We start from the raw sequence: 19,603 nt of genomic DNA on the forward strand, positions 1-19,603 counted from the left end.
ATCATACATTCTTGTTAGATAAGCATTATTCAATTGCACTTTTACATTTTAGTCATTCAGCACAGGCTCTTATAGAGAGCTACTTACAGCTAGCTAGTATGATAAATACTATAAGGGACTAAAGACTTTATAGAGCATTCATAGTCTTTATAAGCACTACATATCGGTAGATATTTCTCAAATAATTTACAAGCTACATTTACAAGCTATACTCAGTCCTTACATCTGTTGCTCTGTCAAATACGGTACAACCCTTTTTCTACCCTTCATGATATTTGCTTATGAAGTGTCTACATAGGCAAATAGTGTAATAATTACTGTGTAATGGTTGACCTCATGGGGTCAAGCTCAAAAGGTCAACTTTTATAAAAAGGCTTTCTTAGTTATGCCATTACATAAGCAGAAATCCCCTTCGCCCTTTTTTTCTCACGTCCCATCACCAGATGATTAAACGAGATGTTAAACAGTCGAGGTCATATCGCCATAGTTACATCTTTACTTAGTAGTTATAGCAGCCACAGAGTCCAAAGGCAGCATGAGTCAGCTACTTTACTCAATAGTAGAATTTAGAATAGTGGAACTTCTGTTCTTTTCAACCAATGGTGTCCTTCAGTGTCCCTTTCTTGGTTATTTTTCAACAGTAGTATTATTGTTATTTGATACTGTAGCTGTTCTTGTACATGTCTTACTTTGAAATGTATTTATTGAAGTGATGAAGATTATGTCTAACTAAACAAGTAACTTCAACAAAAAAAAATGGAAACTTTGTCAGTTAGCAAAGCGGCAACATCTTGTTTTCATTCAGGTTATAATTTTCAACGAGTAAAGAGAAAGAAAGAGAAGAAAAGTCCGCTCACTGATTTGCTGCTCCCAAACACAATTTTTGTTATGAAGCTGAGGTGATATGATCACAGTGTTTGGACCGACATGGTCTTCTTCAGTTCCCAGTTCATATCCTGCATTGTCTCTCTTCCAGTCTTCTGCTCCAATATCTCTTTCTCTCTCCCTACAGGACCAAGACTACCTCACCAGCAGGAAAAGGGGGACATCCAAGAGACAGACCAGGGACTTCAGGGACCTCTCACTGATCAAGCTTCTAAACATTTCCATCACCCTGTCCCCGTTCCTGAGCGTGGACACCACCCAGTTCCACAAGTCCCTGCTGGACGGCACTGAGGCCTATTGGCTCAGCCTCCCCGTAGCCCCACAGGGGCGACTGGTAAGCAGCCTAGCCCAGCCAACCTTCACCTGCTCTGGGGAGTGGTGGACCTCTACACTCAGAAAAAAGGATTACAAAAGGGTTCTTTGCGAAGGGATCGGGTTTTTATCATGAACAGTTTTCATCTGAATAACCCTTTTTGGAAGTTTTTTTTGTAAAGGGTTCCCCTATCGGGACAAGCCGAAGAACGCTATATGGTTCTACTCAGCACCGTTTTTTTCGACGAGTGTAAATGGGTGATCCATTGGACCGAGGGAGGTGTCCGTTGTGATGGGGTGGCGGGTGGTTATCTGGAAGATAAAAAGAAAAAAACTGTCATCGTTGCATTTGATATTTATTGTGGTGTTTATTTCCTGCTTGTCTTCTTCAGGTATTGTCCAAGTCAGGCATGTTCTAATGTTTTACGTATGTGAAGGCCATACAATGACATATCGCCCAATCTACTCTCTCTCTTTCCAGGTGCCTGTGCTGACCCAGTGGCGAGGGCAGTTCTGCGTGAAACTGAACATCAGCAACCCAGAGGCGGTCAGCTGGTTCCTGGACCGGGTGGGCTTGCTGCAGGCCCGTCTGGGCATGGAGTCCATCCATCTGGAGGGGGCAGAGGGGAACCCGCTGGACCTAGGCGGGGGAGACCAGTATATTGGCCAACTGGCAGATGTGGCAGCCAGGATAGAAGAGTCGGCTATCATGAATGCAGGGACTAGGTGAGGGCTGAGGGAGGACACACACACACACTCACAATACACTGACAATATGCATAACTATCATCTATCTCTCTTCCCCCAGGTCGAGCCACAAGCCTGTGTTTGTGCGGATGCCTCCTTTGCAGTCTGACTGGAGCTCCTCTGGACTGAAGGGCCTCATTCCCTCCTTGCTGCACCACACTCTGCTGGGGTACAACTTACTCATTCCCGACGCAGTAGGTAATACCACAGCTACTCACCATCACTATACCGTCAGTTCAGATTGTTGTACCAAAGACACTCACACTCTTGCTAGTGATCAAGCAAGCAAACGAGTGAATGTTGACTCACTCACTCATTAATTTGCTCACTCGCTCTATTCATCAATCAATTTATCAATCCCATACCTTTAAGCAGAACTATCAGTCAGTTATACCCTGAAATAGTCTATAGAAGACAGTAAGTCTGGGGCCTCCCGGGTGGCGCAGTGGTCTAAGGCAGTGCTAGTGCTAGCTGTGCCACCAGAGACTCTGGGTTTGAGCCCAGGCTCTGTCGCAGCTGGCCGCTACCGGGATATCCTTGTCTCATCGGGCGCAGTGCACGCTGACCAGGTCGCCAGGTGCACGGTGTTTCCTCCAACACATTGGTGCGGCTGTCTTCCTTCCGGGTTGGATGCACGCTGTGTTAACAATCAGTATGGCTTGATTGGGTTGTGTTTCAGAAGGACGCATGGCTTTCGACCTTTGTCTCTCCCGAGCCCATACGGGAGTTGTAGCGATGAGACAAGATAGTAACTACTAACAATTGGATACCACACAATTGGAGGGAAAAAGAGGGTAAAATAAAAAATGTTAAAAAATAATACATTAAGTCTGATTCAAATGCTCACTGCTTTTACATTGTTTGGATAGTCCTGCATAAAGGGAAAGTTCAGCAAATGTACATGTTAGCATATTTGTTTCCTTGCCCAAGGAGGGACTGCAATCCACACTTTAGTTTAGTTACGGTCTTGTACCATGGCTGCAGCTCTCGTACAGACTCAGGAGAGGCGACGGTCGAGAGCCATGCGTCCTCCGTAACACGGCCCTGCCAAGCCACACTGCTTCTTGACACACTGCTCGCTTAACCCAGAAGCCAGCCGCACCAATGTGTCGGAGGAAACACTGTACAACTGGTGACCGAAGTCAGCTTGCAGGTGCCACAAGTAGTTGCTAGAGCGCGATGGGACAAGGACATCCTGGTTTGCCAAACCCTCCCCTAACCCGGACGATGCTGTGACACACTGGGATCGAACCCGGGTCTGTAGTGATGCCTCAAGCACTGCGATGCAGTGTCTTAAACCGCTGCGCCACTCAGGAGGCCGCCCAAATCATCTCTTGAATGAATTGTGTTGATCAATGACTTGATTTGAAGTTATTTTGATATGGTTTAGTCATGGGTTCACTGCTATTTCTGCCATAAAGTGTGCAGTCAGACTTGATTCTATTTAAATTAACATCCATTGGACCACCTTTGAAATTCTGGACGACTGCACATTCCCAAAGGTGAAACATCCTTGGACTTTGGCAAAAAAAAAACATATTCCCAAAATACTCTGAATTCCGGTTAGGGAACATATCAGACAACTATTTACTTTGATGTTGAGAAAACAGAAATGTGTCAGAGAGAGGAAGGATAGATGGGCTGGAAATCACACTAACTTCTATCACCCTCTCAGACTAAAAGGCTGTATTAATAACAGTTGGATTTCACGCCTTCAGTGAAATGTCCGTCTACCTCTACAGTAAATGGGCATAGCAAGCTGGTTTGCTAAATTCTAACTCCCCCCTTCCCCTTCATATTCCTCCCCACCCCCACCCCCGCCCATCTCTTTATTTCTTTCTTTCTTCCAGGTGGTTCTCTATCTGGGGACCTGGTGACTGACGAGGAACTGTTCATCAGGTGGCTGCAGATTGTAGCCTTCCTCCCCGTCATCAGCTTCGAGACGCCTCCCTGGGTCTGTGGGGAAGATCGGGTGAGTGAACACCACCCTCACAAGACACCATAAAGTCTCCAAATAGGTTGTCAACATTTCAAAAACGTTCCCAGGGTTTTCAAAACTCCTCGTTCGAAAATGCAACCCTGAACCGTCATACACTCAAACACCCAAAATGTTCAGACCTCCTGGAAGACTACAATATTTGGGACTTTAGACCGAAGACCTTTTTACATACTCACCACCACACATTCCTAACACAGTTGTGAGGTGGGGAGTGAATTTGGCCAATTCGATGTGCCTGAGAGATGTTCTTTCATTCTTATAGGATAGTTTAGCTAGTGTGTTTAGGGTTACGGTGTGTGCTCTGTGGAGGCCTGATATTCTGATAGTGTGTTTATTGATCCAGCAGCCTCTCCCTTTGCCTCTGGGTCACTCAGCCCTTTTCACACCGCTTTCGTCCATCAGTCCATCTGTCTGTCTTTTTGTCAGTCACTTTTGTGTGTTTGTGGAAGTGTTTAGAGTACATTGAGCACATTGTCCCTGGGTCTATCCAAACCTAGGCCTTTCTCTCTGCCTTCCCTATTTCCCAGCATGATACTGGATCACTCCCCGTCCTTACCTCTCTGATGGACATCAGAAATATACACTTCACCTAGTGGGCAAGGAAAACAAGGGATTAGGGCTCCAAGGGTAGTCTCAGGGTGTCTGGTCACCAGGGGCGGACTGAAACAATAATTCAGGCCGGGAATTTGACTCCATCCCAGGCCACCCTGTTCACGCAAACCACCAGACCTGTAATTTTGTAGGCTAACCCTATTTGTTGATGTAACTAACGGGTTCCAAGCTAGTTATAAATTTGGCCACTATGTTCATCTGGGAAGAAAGCTTTCCACATTACAAAATACAAACACTTGGGACTGACCAACATGTAGCCTATCTGAACACTGAGTTTTCAAGATATGCTATGGCTATGGGTGCACCCTCATAAACTCACTAGGAATACACCAATCAAAGCCCATACAAATGTACAAGGCTAGGCACACCAAACAATTAGCCTACACTTTTTAAAAAGAGAACGAGATATGCGGAGTTAGCTCAAATGTTCAAATGATTACCTTTATATTCAAGCATCAAGCATATCAAAAGTAGTAAAAAAAACTTCACACACATTCACAGAACTTAAACATAAGCTACAACAGTGTAAGTAAGCATAATACAAAAAGTCCAAAAAACATGCCTCTGTACAAAAGCTTTGACTCACAGCAAATGTTCTTCCACCCTCGTCAGCCTGTTACGGAAGAGTCATAACATAGCTCCTTCAGCGTAACCAGGAAGTAATTACCACTAGTAACAATATAAGCTCAAAACACTAGCTATGATTGTCGGCAATGTTTTCCAAGTTATATGCTGCTTCGTGTCTGTGTCCTCTGTAGCTAAGCCCACATTTTCCAATAATTTTAACTACATCAATCACACGTACCATGACCTGCCTCCTCTTTCTGACCTGGTCTCGTTGAACTGACATTTGCTTATCACTCAGAAGGGTACGGATTTGCTGGCTCTAAGGAAAAAGGCTTCTGCACTTTCTCTATGTTCCTGTACTTTCTGATGGGCATGTTTCCAGGCCTCCTTTGACAAATGCACTATCACTGACTGAAGGTTTTGCGAATGCAAGACATACTGAGCAGAACAAGGAGTGAGTTACTTCCCTTGTATTGTCAGCCATTTTCTGTTTGTGCCATCGTTGAAGTGGAATACATTGGGAATGACTCTTTGAGGGGTTTGTTTGTGGTACTGAAAAAAGAAGTCAAAATCCTTTTAATTGAGGACGGGCAAAGTAATCAAATGGATGTTCAGTGCTTTCGCTGTCCCTTTCTATTTTCTATTTTCTCTGTACTGGGCTCTGAACTTGAAGAAAAGACTCTATTATCATACTCATCATAATCATTAGTGTATCAGTAGGCTACATTAATACGGCTCTGGAAAAAAATGAAGAGTGGCCTCTTAATTTGGAGTGGTCTCTTAATTTTTCCCAGAACTGTATATTATTGTAACTTGTAATGCTGGTACTAATGGTGCTAATGATCTTTGTCATTGCCTGTGTTGTGTCACGTTCATGGATGTATTATGGATACGTTACTGTAGCCTGTTTCTCTGTACAGTGTATGTGCACTTTCCTAGCTTATGTGGCATGAGTCATGACCGAATGCTGGCAAGTCCATAGTTTAGGTTTACTATTTTTTACTAGTTGAAACATATTGCCTTCATTGTCATATTATGATCGCTATGTTGCACTCATTGCTATGATATAATTCCTCCGCGAAGACGTAAGACGTGTCACTATTATTAGCTAGGCTACTTAGCTAGTCATGCTAGGTGTCGTGTGTGTGTGTCAGTGTGTGTGGTTTAGCTTGTGTTTTTGACTGACCTGGTCCCTTACTGGTGAACATCTCTTTTTTTATTCTCTCCCTCTCTGCTCCACCTTTCCTCTTCTGACTGTCCATTTTGCCGTGCGACTTGTCTAACATGTTATCCGTAGAGAGGCAGGTAGACGGTTGCTATGTGCGTCGCGGAGAGACCTGATGTCATTTTTGGTGCGCGCACCCTCGCGCGGGGACACTGCAGCGAGTGAGTGAGAGTCGCGCCCCATGTGTGGATTCTCCGTCAACTCATTCCTGCTTGCTATATTAGTGCTGGTCATGTTAACAATTCACCGCAGGCCAAAACGACCCCCAGGCCAATGGGAAATGTCCCGGTGCTCCCGACGACCAGTCCAACATTGCTGGTCACTGATATCAATGGGCCTATAGCAATGAAGATTGGCACAGGTTAGTCGAGGCAATTGAGGTAATATGTAGGTAGAGTTAAAGTGACTATACATAGATATCAAACAGAGTGTAGCGGCAGCAGCGTAAAAGAGGGGTCTGGGTAGCCCCTTGATTAGCTGTTCAGGAGTTGTATGGCTTGGGGGAAGAAGCTGTTAAGAAGCCTTTTGGACCTAGACTTGGCGCTCCGGTACTGCTTGCCATGTGGTAGCAGAGAGAACATCACTGGGTGGCTGGAGTCTTTGACAATTTTAGGGCCTTCCTCTGACACATAGCCTGGTATAGAGGTCCTGGATGGCAAGAAGCTTGGCCCCAGTGATGTACTGGGCCGTACGCACTACCCTCTGTAGTCACTTGAGGCCGAGCAGTTCCCATACAACCAGATGCAACCAGTTAGGATGCTCTTGATGGTGCAGCTGTGGAGCCTTTTGAGGATCTGAGGACCCATGCCACATCTTTTCAGTCTCTTGAGGGGGAATAGGCTTTGTCGTGCCCTCTTCACAACTGTCTTAGTGTGTTTCAACCATGATAGTTTGTTGGTGATGTGGACACCAAGGAACTTGAAGCTCTTAACCTGCTCCCCTACAGCCCCGTCGATGAGAATGGGGGCGTGCTCGGTCCTCCTTTTCCTGTAGTCCATAGCCATCTCCTTTGTCTTGATCACATTGAGGGGGGAGAGGTTGTTGTCCTGGCACCACACGGTCAGGTCTCTGGCCACCTCCTTATAGGCTGTCTCATCGTTAGCGGTAATTTGACCTACCACTGTTGTGTCATCGGCAAACTTGATGATAGTGTTGGAGTCGTGCCTGGCCATGCAGTCGTGGGTGAACAGGTAGTACCGGAGCGGACTGAGCACGCACCGCTGAGGGGCCCCCTGTGTCGAGGATCAGCGCAGCAGATGTGTTGTTACCTACCCTTACCACCTGGGGGCGGCCCGTCAGGAAGTCCAGGATCCAGTTGCAGAGGGAGGTGTTTAGTCCCAGGGTCCATAGCTTAATGATGAGCTTTGAGGACACTATGGTGTTATCACTGAGCTGTAGTCAGTGAATAGCATTCTCACATAGGTGTTCCTTTTGTCCAGGTGGGAAAGGGCAGTATGAAGTGCAATAGAGATTGCATCATCTGTGGATCTGTTGGGGCGGTATGCATATTGGAGTGGGTCTAGGGTTTCTGGGATAATGGTGTTGATGTGGGCCATGACCAGCCTTTCAAATGAGTTCATGGCTAGAGACGTGAGTGCTACAGGTCGGTAGTCATTTAGGCAGGTTACCTTAGTGTTCTTGGGCACAGGGACTATGGCGGTCTGCTTGAAACATGTTGGTATTACAGACTCAGTCAGGGACAGGTTGAAAATGCCAGCTGATCTGGAATTGTTTGAAGATGGATGTACCATGGATCATTTAGCTATTTAAAATGCATTGAATATCACGTTCATAAATGGCACAAAAAAAAAGACATTCCTTCTGATGTATTTTTTTACAAAAGTGTTGAAGTGTCTGTCCAATGTCTATTTCAGAATACTGTTTAGTAGAAACGGAACAAACACACAAATTATACAGAACAATAAAAACACCTGCTCTTTCCAGGATATAGACTGACCAGCTGAATTCAGGTGAAACCTATGATCCCTTATTGATGTCACTTGTTAAATCCACTTCAATCAGTGTAGATGAAGGGGAGGAGACGGGTTAAAGAAGATTTTTAAGCCTTGAGACAATTGATAGATGGATTGTGTATGTGTGCCATTGAGGGGGAATGGGCAAGACAAAATGCTTAAATTCCTTTGAATAGGGTATGTTCAACATACTATTGCTTATCCATACTAAGAAGTTGTCATATAATGCACAATTGGGTTGTTCCCTGCAATTAATTCATTTTGGAACATCCCCTTATTTATTATTCTGTTTTTGCATACCCACTGAGCCTACTATTTAGAACGCAAGCTAGGCCCAGTGGCTTTTCGGGGGTTGATGGTGGGTGGGGTGATAGTGTTAGGGTTTGGGGGTTGTGGTAGTGGAAGCGAGGGGGTGGAATTGTCTGGATTGGGTGGCTAGGTTTTTCCTTAAGCAAAGCACAGTATCTTTTTAGACAGGATAGAGGGTGAGGTGATGATGGTGGTGAAAGAGTGTTTTCCCCCTTCTGTCAATGGGAGCAATCGGTTGGCCCCCTCCCTCCCTCCGGCCCAGTATCACCTGTGGTTAGGAGTCCATCTGGTCGACATTAGGACCTTCCTCTAGATTTATGACTCTCTCACTCTCGGGCCATGACGCGAGCCACTTCGGCAGGAATGATAATGAATTTGAGGACAAGTCTTGGAAAAAGACTTTATTACCGTCATTAAGGTTCCCATGTGTAATTGACTAGTGTGACAGGGCTGAGGGAGATCAACTCATTTTTCCACGTTTGGGAAGCGAAGAGAGGGAGAAAATATCCAGAAAGAAACATCATTTGCATGACAATTATGGAGAAATGGGACATGTGAAAATATTGGTCAGTTAGTGATTGAGGGACTGCAGTTTTTCCATGTCGGTCCTTGGCTGTATCTCAAATGACACCCTTTTCCTCCATATGTGGTTCTGGTCAAAAGTAGTGCACTGTATGGGAAGTAGGGTGTCATTTGTGTCTCAGAGAGCTTGAATTAAAGTGGTGTTCTGCTGGATATATAACACATGACAAATTACAGTAGATATGTCAGACTGCTATTATTGTGTTGTCGTGAGAAATACCTTGGACTATCTTTATTCTCCATAGTGTGTGTGTGTGTGTGTGTGTGTGTGTGTGTGTGTGTGTGTGTGTGTGTGTGTGTGTGTGTGTGTGTGTGTGTGTGTGTGTGTGTGTGTGTGTGTGTGTGTGTGTGTGTGTGTGTGTGTGTGTGTGTGTGTGTGTGTGTGTGTGTGTGTGTGTGTGTGTGTGTGCGCAACACCCTTCAGGGACTGTTACATCAATCACCGTTTTGAGTCCAAATAGGAATACAACCATGGTTTACACCGCATGCCTGTTTTCTCAATTAGAGCTCCAGTCTTAGCCAGGCTATGATTCTTCCACATTCATTTCGACAAATGTTTTCCCCCCCTTGTCAAAATACATAGTTTTATGTTTGTGGTTGGGTTTTGTTTCCGTCACGGGAGACTGGAGAGGACGTTAACCCGGGTGTGTGACCCTTCCTGGAATGTCCGAGAGGTTTGGCCCGAGCCGGAGAGAGGAGACGGACACTGTTAGACCACAATGTTAACAATGCTCTGTTCTTTATTCCTGCATGTCTGAGAAGGACAGCTGAAATTGGCCCACCTCTCTCTCAACTCAAATGCATTTACTGGTCTTTAATGTACACTGAGGACCAGTTTCAGCAGCCAGATGAAGCTCACTCCTGGACTAAAATACATGCTCAAAGAAAAATCTCCACTGAAAGTGCTGGGCACAGACATGTTCAACTTCTATTTTTGATTTACATTTGATTTAGTTGTCAACTAACCTGAATTCATGTGAGATCAACAGAACATGTCACCATGTCATTGGATTTTGGTTCAAAGTTGGGTGGGGGAAGAAGAAAAAAGTCCCTTACGTTAATGACTTTTTTCAAATTCAATCAGTTTTCCATGTTGTTTCAACGTCATTACATTATATTTCTTTTGTTGAAATGACTTGAAAACAACTTTGATTCAAATCAGTTTTTGCCCAGTGGGAAAGGCTAAATCTGGTTTAAGACTGGCCCTCAGTACTGCTTAGAGCTTTGGCAGTTCCAATGATTGTTCAAAAGTATGTTGTTTCTGTGTATTTCTATGTGATTGTCCCTCCACCCTAGGTGCTGAACTTGACACGGGCTCTCATCGCGTGGCACCAGGACTTTGTGGTTCCACTGGTGACGAGGTATGCAGAAGACTGGATGACCTCGGGGAGCCCAATTTACCGGCCCCTGTGGTGGCTCAGCCCTGATGACCCCGCGACCTTCACCATTGATGACCAGTTCCTCATCGGAGACGAGGTGACCGAATGACACTCAGACGTGGCATTGTTTTATACATGTTCTGATTCTGCTGGTTAAGATCGAAGGACGCACAGCGATAATAAACATTATTATTGCATAAATTCTGGTACAACTTCTCCGTTTATAAAGCCCTCTTGCACGAACTTCAGCCGTACCTTACTTCATTGTTAACCTACAGACGTACGAGCTACCAGACCCGGTCCCAGAGATGGCCAACTCTGGAGATCCTTTTGGGAGTTAGGTAGATCTGCATTTCGTTTTTTTTTTTTCGTTACTTTTTCAGTGATCTCCAGAACTCTCTCAAATTGGATGTTTTGGTACCGCTAGGGTAACTTTAAACTGAGAATAGTTTTTCTTTTTCTTATGGTCGTTTCATGAAGCTACTTTTCTTAAATTGCTTGTAAATATTGTATGTTTTTATTGCGTTGGAATTGTACATTTGTATGATTGATTGCAGGGTACTTTTTGTAAAAGAAGCATGGGTCTCAATGAGGTTTTCCTGTCTAAACAAAAGGATCAATAAAAAAAAATATTTTTAAATATGCCGTTTGGGGCCTACTGAAGGAGACCCCCCCGGTTTCCAAGTGTAAGAAAGAGGCCTAGGGCCTCAGTATTCATCTCAGACAGTCTCCTGCGTGGATTCCACTTCTAACACCAACGTCAACTAATGGCCAATGCCATCCCAGAAGACTGAGGCCCTAGGCCTCTTTATTACAGTTGATGTCAGAAGTGGGATAGACATGTGTTGCATGCTCCTATCACTCCCATAGATTTTTTAGCTAGCGGTGGCTAAAGTTAGAAAATGTTTATAGTGGTTTAATGAAAACCAAATCATGGAGTACAGTTTCTCCTGGCCGATAAACTACTTTCAGGGTGAGGAACCATCTAACATTAAGTTTTAAAATACTGAACTTCTCCTTTAATGTATTGTTTTTTTATTTCTATGTTCTTCCAGGTCCTTGTTGCCCCGGTAATAGAGAGGGGGACAGTACGGAGAAATATTTACCTGCCCGACGGGGGCTTTCAGTGGCAGGACAGCCGCAACGCCCAGGTGTTCGACGGGGGAACTCTCTTGGAGGACTACCCTGTCGCCCTCGAGGAGGTTGCCATTTTCTTACGGAGGAGATCTTGAGGCTCAAGTCACGTGATTTATACGTGACCTATCCCGGATACTAGTTTGGAATCTTTTATTTTATGTTTTACTCGTGCTGTTCTCAAGTTGCACTTTTCCACAAAGACAATTGACAGAGGCTCAAGACTTCTTCTTGAGATTAGATGTGAATATTTTTATACTTGCACTTTACAATTCAGAACGATTTGTATTTTATTGACGTCGTTTTCTTCTCTCTTCTTCCTTTTTTAAACTTTAATCTGCTGTACCTCTCGGCTGATTGTTTCAGGACTTCTTTTTTGTTTCTTCTAATCATTGCTGTTCTTGCTTTTTTGTATCTCAGAAAGAAACCTATGTGTTTACATATGATTCATTTCTAACGTTTAACTGCTGCCGGTTCTCATGGAGACATGGAGTACCAACGCATGCCCCTCGTTCGCTTAAAAAGAAAAGATATGAATTTCTAAAGAAGACCAAACGAAGTAAAAGAAACAGAAGAATATGGTTTCTGCTAACGGAGAGCCTGGAAGGAATGAATGAGATGTTTGCTTAATATGAAAGAGGCTGAAGCAGCTTGGTATTTCTCTTTCATTCTTTGGAACAGCTTTTACTTGACCTAGGCTTAGAGCTGATGTATGATGAATGTACCTCAACTTCAGTTTTTTTCATTGCTTTACTACGCTAACAAGTCTGTCAATCAACACTTACACACTTCAAGACTTCGAGACACCCCTTCCTTTAAAGCACTTATTTTTTCAACTCATGCTCAAACAATATGCAGAATATAATGCTAATATTCTTTATTGTACTTTACAACCTTAACATACACTACTTGACCAAAAGTATGTGGACACCTGCAGGTCAAACATCTCATTCCAAAATCATGGGCATTAATATGGAGTTGGTCCCCCCTCTGCTGCTATAACAGCCTCCACTCTTCTGGGAAGGCTTTCCACTAGATGTTGGAACATTGCTGCGGGGAGTTGCTCCCAATCCAACCACAAGAGCATTAGTGAGGTCGGGCACTGATGTTGGGTGATTAGGGCTGGCTTGCAGTCAGCGTTACAATTCATCCCAAAGGTGTTCGATGGGGTTGAGGTCAGGGAACTGTACAGGCCAGTCAAGTTCTACCACACCAATCTCAACGAACCATATCTGTATGGGTCTCGCTTTGTGCACGGGGGCATTGTCATGCTGAAATAGGAAAGGGCCTTCCCCAACCTATTGTTGGAAGCTCAGAATTGTCAAGAATGTCATTGTATGCTGTATCATTATCATTTCCTTTCAAAAACAGCCCCAGACCATTACTCCTCCTCCACCAAACTTTACAGTTGGCACTATGTATTGAGGCAGGCAGCGTTCTCCTGGCATCCGCCAAACGTCCATCGGACTGCCAGATGGTGATGCGTAATTCATCACTCTCGAGAACCCGTTTCCACTGCTCCAGAGTCCATTGGTGGCGAGCCTTACACCACTCCAACTGATGCTTGGTATTGCGCATGGGGATCTTAGGCTTGTGTGCTGCTACTCGGCCATGGAAACCCATTTCGTGAAGCTCCCGACAAACACTTCCTGTGCTGACGTTGCTTCCAGAGGCAGTTTGGAACTTGTTAGTGTTGCAACTGAGGACAGACATTTTTGTACGCTCTTCAGCACTCAGTGGTCCCATTCTGTGGCTGTCCGCTGAATTTTTTACACTTGTCAGCAACGGGTGTGGCTGAAATTGCTGAATCTACTCATTTGAATGGGTGTCCACATACTTTCGTATACATAGTGTAGCTTTTCAAGCTCTATTCTGGTATAAGCAACCCATTTGAGTGCCTTTTTTATACATGAACTTGAACCTAAACCACTGTCCCAGCAAGAGCATGCACCATACGCAACAGATGTTGCTTATAGCAGCTTAGCCCACTCAAACCTCCTACTCAATATGCTGTCTGTCTTAAAATGTTTTAATCGTATGGTCATGTTTTACTGGCACTGCTGCTGTGTTGGTGTGCTCTTTCGTGGTAGCCAGAGGAAGCTCTAAAGAAAGACGCCTTGGCTCTAAAGGTGGACACCAGTTTAATGGAGATTCAAATAAGACAGGGATGTTCTGGGTCTATTATAACCCCCCCGCCCCAAAAAATAAGATCTATGTACTGTTTGCGCTGTCATGGCAACCGTTGCAGCACAGTTTAGATGCAGATTAGAATGACTATTGTCAAAGAATGCAAGCCCCTCCCCCAATTGTATACAGGGTGGATCACCTTTGAGACCAGGATCTCATTTGCAAGCGAGCCCGGTGAACAGGAACATACAATAAATAATATCAATACAAATAAATACAATAAGAGTCATCAAAACAAACAACTCACATATCACCTCCCCTTAAACTCAATCTAAACTGTCCAATTCAGACAAGCGAGTCTAATTTCAAGGTGGCCTGAAGGTTATTCCATGACCTGGGGGCATAGAAACAAAGGCATTTTTACCCAGGTCAGTGGAGACCCACGGGACCTCTAGAACCAGCCAGTCCAGAGAGTGCGTCTGAAAATTGCTGGATCTCCAGTTAATATGGGAGCTGAGTTAGAAGAACCGCTTTATATACAAAAAAGTAGCCACCGCTGGGCCCTTCCGGTAGTCAGAGGCTCCCAGTCAACAGAGCTGTAGATAATGCAGTGGTGTGGAAAAAAACATTGATAAAGCGCAGTGCTAAATGATAGACTGATTCGAAAGAGTTTAAAGCAAAGGCTGCGCATGAATGTAGATTATATCGCCATTATCAAGTACTGGGAGAAGCGTGGCTTGAACAATCTTCCTTCTACTTTCCAAAGTGAGGAATGATTTATTTCTATGAGAGAAAGCAATCTACATTGTTTTTTCAACGTGTGCTTTAAAAGAGAGCTTATTATCGTCAATCCAAACCCCCAAGTATTTTTAAATGGGGAACTTCGGGCTCCATTCAATGAGCAAATATGCAAGTCCTCAGGGTCAATATTAAGAGACCTAGAGAACAACATACGTTTGTTTTTATTAGCATTTAGCATTCATTTAAGATCACTAAGTGATTTTTGAATTGAGTCAAAACCAGGATGGATGTCATGAATGGCCTGCTGTAATGAAGGTACACAGAAGTAAATAAACTATAATCCACATAGAGATGAATGTTACAGGTCTTAACAGACAGACCAATATTATTTACATAAATAGTTGACAACAGGGCCCAAAATCGCCCTCTGGGGCATACCTTCGTAATATTGAGAAAACTAGATTTGATACCGTCAGTAAGCACACATTGTGTCCTGTCCGTTAGATAGTTCTTGAACCAATTGCGAGATGCCTGATCACGGTCTATTTCAGACAAACTTTGAACAAGTAAAAACATGGTCAACCATATCAAATGTTTTCGACAGGTCAATAAATAGGTCAGTACACATGTTTTTACGTTTGAAAAAATATAGCACATCATCTAAGACAAGTGTAGCCACTGAAACAGGGCTATGTTTGGGTCTAAAACCAGACTTATGGTCATCAAGAATAGAATGAGAAGTAAAGAAAGTTTCAAGCTGAGAGTTGGCCAGGGACTCTAAAACTTCGGCAAGGCAAGATAGCTTGGAAATTGGATGGTAGTTATCCAAGTCAGGAGGACTGTGTAGGAGGAGGACTTATGCCGTTTTCCAGATAACTCCAGAAACAATTGGCAAGTAAAAAATATAGGATAAGGATTCTGCATTAAGTGGGGCAGAAATCTGCAGCAGAAAGGGATCGAGTGAGTCAGCTACAGCAAATTTTTTTTTTTTTTTACATCGATCTTCAATAAGGAACCTAGTACATACTGTAGACATCCAATGGTTGAAATGAGGAATGTGTATCTGGGAATGTATTGTTCTCTGCAACCTGGCTCGAGGCGGAATCAGAGTTTTCAGAAGCTATAAAACCAAGGGCAAAGTGGTTACTAAAAATGTCCATCACAAATGTCCATCTTATCTGTTATGGGAACAGAGGCTGTCATAACATGCTGGAGTAATGAGGGGATGGAGTTTTGTTTCGGAGATTTGACTCCCTTCCAGAAGGCAGCTGGATTCTCACCAGTTCAAGAAGTATGTCGATTTTTGCCTTTTTAACCAGGCATAGACATATTTCTCAAGCGTCTGAAGGACTGCCAGTCAGACTTAAATTCGGTCATCCTAGCCTTAGCCCAAGCTACATTTATCTCCAGAAGTATTTCTGATAGTTCATGCGTGAACCAGGGATTAGCTTTATCCCTTACCCTTAGTTTCTTAAATGGAGCATGCTTATCTGCAATAGAGCAAAGAAGTAAAACGATGCGAAATGCCTATAATTTATCTTGAAATAATGTGAGGGCGAGGTGTAGGTAGCTTTGCATCTCTTATGCAGACAACGGAACAATGGTCACTGAACTCATTAGCAAAAATAAAATTGGCTGTATACTTATGAGGGTCATTTCTCAAAATAATATCTAAAAGACTAGATTTTTCAGGGTGTTCAAAGATGGGGTGGGTTAGTTCAGTTATCAACTGAGTTAGATTTAGCTCAATGCAGATATGTTTCCGCCTATCAGAGCTACAATAGACTCATAGCCAGTCGTACAATGCCAGCAACCTACTGAATCTTTCGCTGCCATGACTCCATGATGGCACTGGGCCTGAAATAATCAGTTCTTTGAAATTCCGTTTCAGCAGTTCTGAGCTTGCCTTCCTAATGTCATTAGAACCCACATGGACTACTACAGCGACAACCCCCGTTTTCTGGCGTAAAAGAGTAGGATGTAGCCCAGTAATGTCCTGAAGCCGAGCCCCAGGATAGCACAAGGTTTTTGTCCCGGGAACGGAGATGTTTCACACCATAAAGCTGGCGATGATAATGGCTGGTGAGATGGCAGCGGAGGTCCGGAGGTTTTTGTGCCTCCCTCCAGCCACAAAACCCATTATGGCTGACTTACGAGCCGATGCGTCAAGACACCCTCGACGTCCGGTGAGAAGAGGAGTGCAGCGGATCGGAATCTGGGACAGTACACCCTCGGGAACTTAGAGAATCCGAGGCAGAATCCCCCTCGGAAAGAGTCCGGATAGGGGGCAATGGCGCTGGAGTCTCTGGAAGCCAAGATGGTAAAACTGTTTGACAACTGGATTTGGATCGGGCTTCCCAGCACCAAAGAAACCCCACTTGCCACAGGCCACTTCCCTCCATTTGGCCTATGGCGGGTGACGTACTTCCATGGTTGGGCAGCAGAATTGGTGAGAGTATTATCCTCGAAATCCACCAGAAGCAACGGCCCTGCTCCATTTCCCAGGGGAGTGGGAGGCTTCTTTAGGGAGGGGTCCCTGGAAGGCATTGGCCATTCAGTCAAGGAGTGTTGAGATGGTGGTGATACTCTCAACACATTGAAACAACGTCCAGTCTGTGGTGTGGAGAAGTTAGGCGTGGGTACTTTCCCCAGTAGATTGTGCAAGTTTTTAATCTGTTTACTAAGAGTAGTCACTTCTTCCCTATAGTCTTATGCAAGTAAACAATTGTTGCATCGAAACTCCGGTCAGTCCACATTGTCCCGGAAGAGAGCATAGTAAATACAGCACCTGCAGCACAAGAAATGCTCGCCTTTTCTCTGAACGGGAAAGCATCCATGGAAAGAGACATAGGAACTTAAGAGATAGTGATTTCAGGCAGAGTAATAAAATAGACAATAACTGATTTTCCGGACCTATACAGGCGGTAAATAGACCCGGTAAATGCACCAAATACAACAACAACAAAAATATTAAATGAAATAGACTCCAGCCTGTTAAACTTAACTTTCTTCTACAAACAATTCAGTCTCAAATAAATGTGTGCGCTCTCTCTCTTTCCAGTAACCCTAACCTTCATGGGATAGTTCAGGGAAATTACATATTTAGGTATGTTTCCTTGAAAGCAGTCTAGGTACAATGAGTGACTGCAATCCACACTGCAATCCAAATCATCTCTTAAATGGATTGTGTTGCTCAATGGTTCAGATGATTTTGGCAGAACATTTGAAATGGGGATACTATTTGGTCCCAAAATGCTAATATGAACAAAACCAAATTGTGGATTGCAGTCATTCAAAGTCAGAATTTCTAAATATCTAAATATGTAATTTCACAGAACTATCCCTTTAAAGTGATAGTTCACACAGCTACATCTTGATTGCTTAGAGTAGAAATTAAATGTTTCTGTATTAATCTTTCGTAATATGATAGCATATTTGTCTAACATAAATGGCTGGTGGGAACCATTCATTGGATCCATGAATTGGCATCAGTGCCCTTATCAAGATAATATTGAGTTGATCTCTATGAATTATTAGCTACATCCTCTCCTCAAAGCATCTGATTAATTTACTGCAGTAGTAGAGTTTTATGAAAAAAAAATCTCAAATATATTTTGAAGGCTACACAGCAATTGAAAGACGGATCTACTGTAAAGATGTTGAATTGACATTTGAGTGAGTTACCTGCTATACAGTTAGATAGACAGCCAATCTGGTTTAGAAAGCATGCGATTTTTATAGAGGCTGTCCAAACATAGAGCAATTGTTCTCCACACATTACAGACCTGCTAAGTGATTTGGTTAGTGAATTCATTATTTTATTTACTGTAACTATACCCTCAGTTCACAGACAGATTTTTCACCTCATTATATCCAGCATCATACCAGTGTATGTGAAAACGGTGCATTTCTAAGTTTTGTAGTCAGAAAGATAAGAAAAGGTTTTCAGCAATTTTCAGCAAAACGTTTCCTTCGTAAGAAACCAAAAAAACAGTCGTTGCTTAACAAATCAAACCTCGGTACGGGATTCTCTCTGTTTTGTTTGTCATCCTGGGACCTGAACTTCGTCATTTAATTACACCTTTCACTTTGACAACTGAATTGATTGACTTTAATTTGACTTGTTTACTTCATACAGAAAGAACACTCAGGTCTACTGTTTAGTAGCTAATCAAATCACACAATGTCTTAGTGCCACAGCACATTGTGGGCATGTGTCTTAAACGTCTTAAACCCTATTAGAGATTCATGTACTTAACCGTTATGGCCCAAATGTAGTAGAACTAACTGTTTATGTGACAAGCTTTTCTTTTCTCCTGCTTCTGTTTTTCAGTGTATGCTGTTTTATGGTACTGTAGATGGAAGTTGCTAAGAAAAGCTTGGAGACACTTTTCCCACCACACGCTGAGCAAGCGTGATGATATGTACCTTGTTGTCAGCCCTCTCTTATACAGTAGGAGGACGGACCGGGTATTACTATAACCACATCAGCAATGTACATATTTCAATGACTGTGCAATTACATGTTTTCTTTTTCTCTTCTGTAAATTAGAGAAATAGAATCGACAAAAACTGCAATAAAGTTTACATTTTCTTAAAGAAGCTATTTTTTTGACTTTGTTAAATGATGACAAGACAGATCATGATATCTCAAGATTGTGTTACTATGTACATGGTCAATGTGTGTCTTTGTTAGAGCTCTTGTCTGTAGTTATTGCATGATTATAGTATTATCATCTGTGCCTTTGGACAGAAAATAATGTGTGGTTCCTTGTTTCTGTATGCTTGGCTGTGTTTTGACCATGCTTGTTTTCTTATTTGTCAGTGTGTGTGTGTGCCGATGCAGTCATCCTTATATTTTTGTGCATGTGTGACTTCTGGTCCCCACAAGGATAATAACACATGGAAAATTCAGACAAGTGGGGACATTTTTGCCGATTACCACAAGGACAAAGGCTGTTTTAGGCTTAGGGGTTAGGGTTAAAATTAGGGTTAGAATTAAGGTTAAAGT

The 19,603-nt window shown here is 43.3% G+C and overlaps 1 protein-coding gene across 1 annotated transcript in view; it reads left to right on the forward strand.

Annotated features, from left to right (window-relative positions):
- The window catches only part of si:ch211-236l14.4 (SITS-binding protein), a 77,082-nt gene extending 64,399 nt beyond the window's left edge, over positions 1 to 12,683 (forward strand). Inside the window, exons 5-10 of the mRNA XM_046365127.1 lie at positions 1,013 to 1,219; positions 1,679 to 1,923; positions 2,006 to 2,142; positions 3,795 to 3,916; positions 10,508 to 10,687; positions 11,646 to 12,683. Of these exons, the coding sequence (XP_046221083.1) occupies positions 1,013 to 1,219; positions 1,679 to 1,923; positions 2,006 to 2,142; positions 3,795 to 3,916; positions 10,508 to 10,687; positions 11,646 to 11,822 (1,068 nt within the window). The 3' untranslated portion in view covers positions 11,823 to 12,683. The remainder of the gene's footprint in view (positions 1 to 1,012; positions 1,220 to 1,678; positions 1,924 to 2,005; positions 2,143 to 3,794; positions 3,917 to 10,507; positions 10,688 to 11,645) is intronic.
- Positions 12,684 to 19,603: the final 6,920 nt, after the last annotated feature.

Source organism: Oncorhynchus gorbuscha, linkage group LG01 (genome assembly GCF_021184085.1).
Source record: "Oncorhynchus gorbuscha isolate QuinsamMale2020 ecotype Even-year linkage group LG01, OgorEven_v1.0, whole genome shotgun sequence".
NCBI lineage: Eukaryota > Metazoa > Chordata > Actinopteri > Salmoniformes > Salmonidae > Oncorhynchus > Oncorhynchus gorbuscha.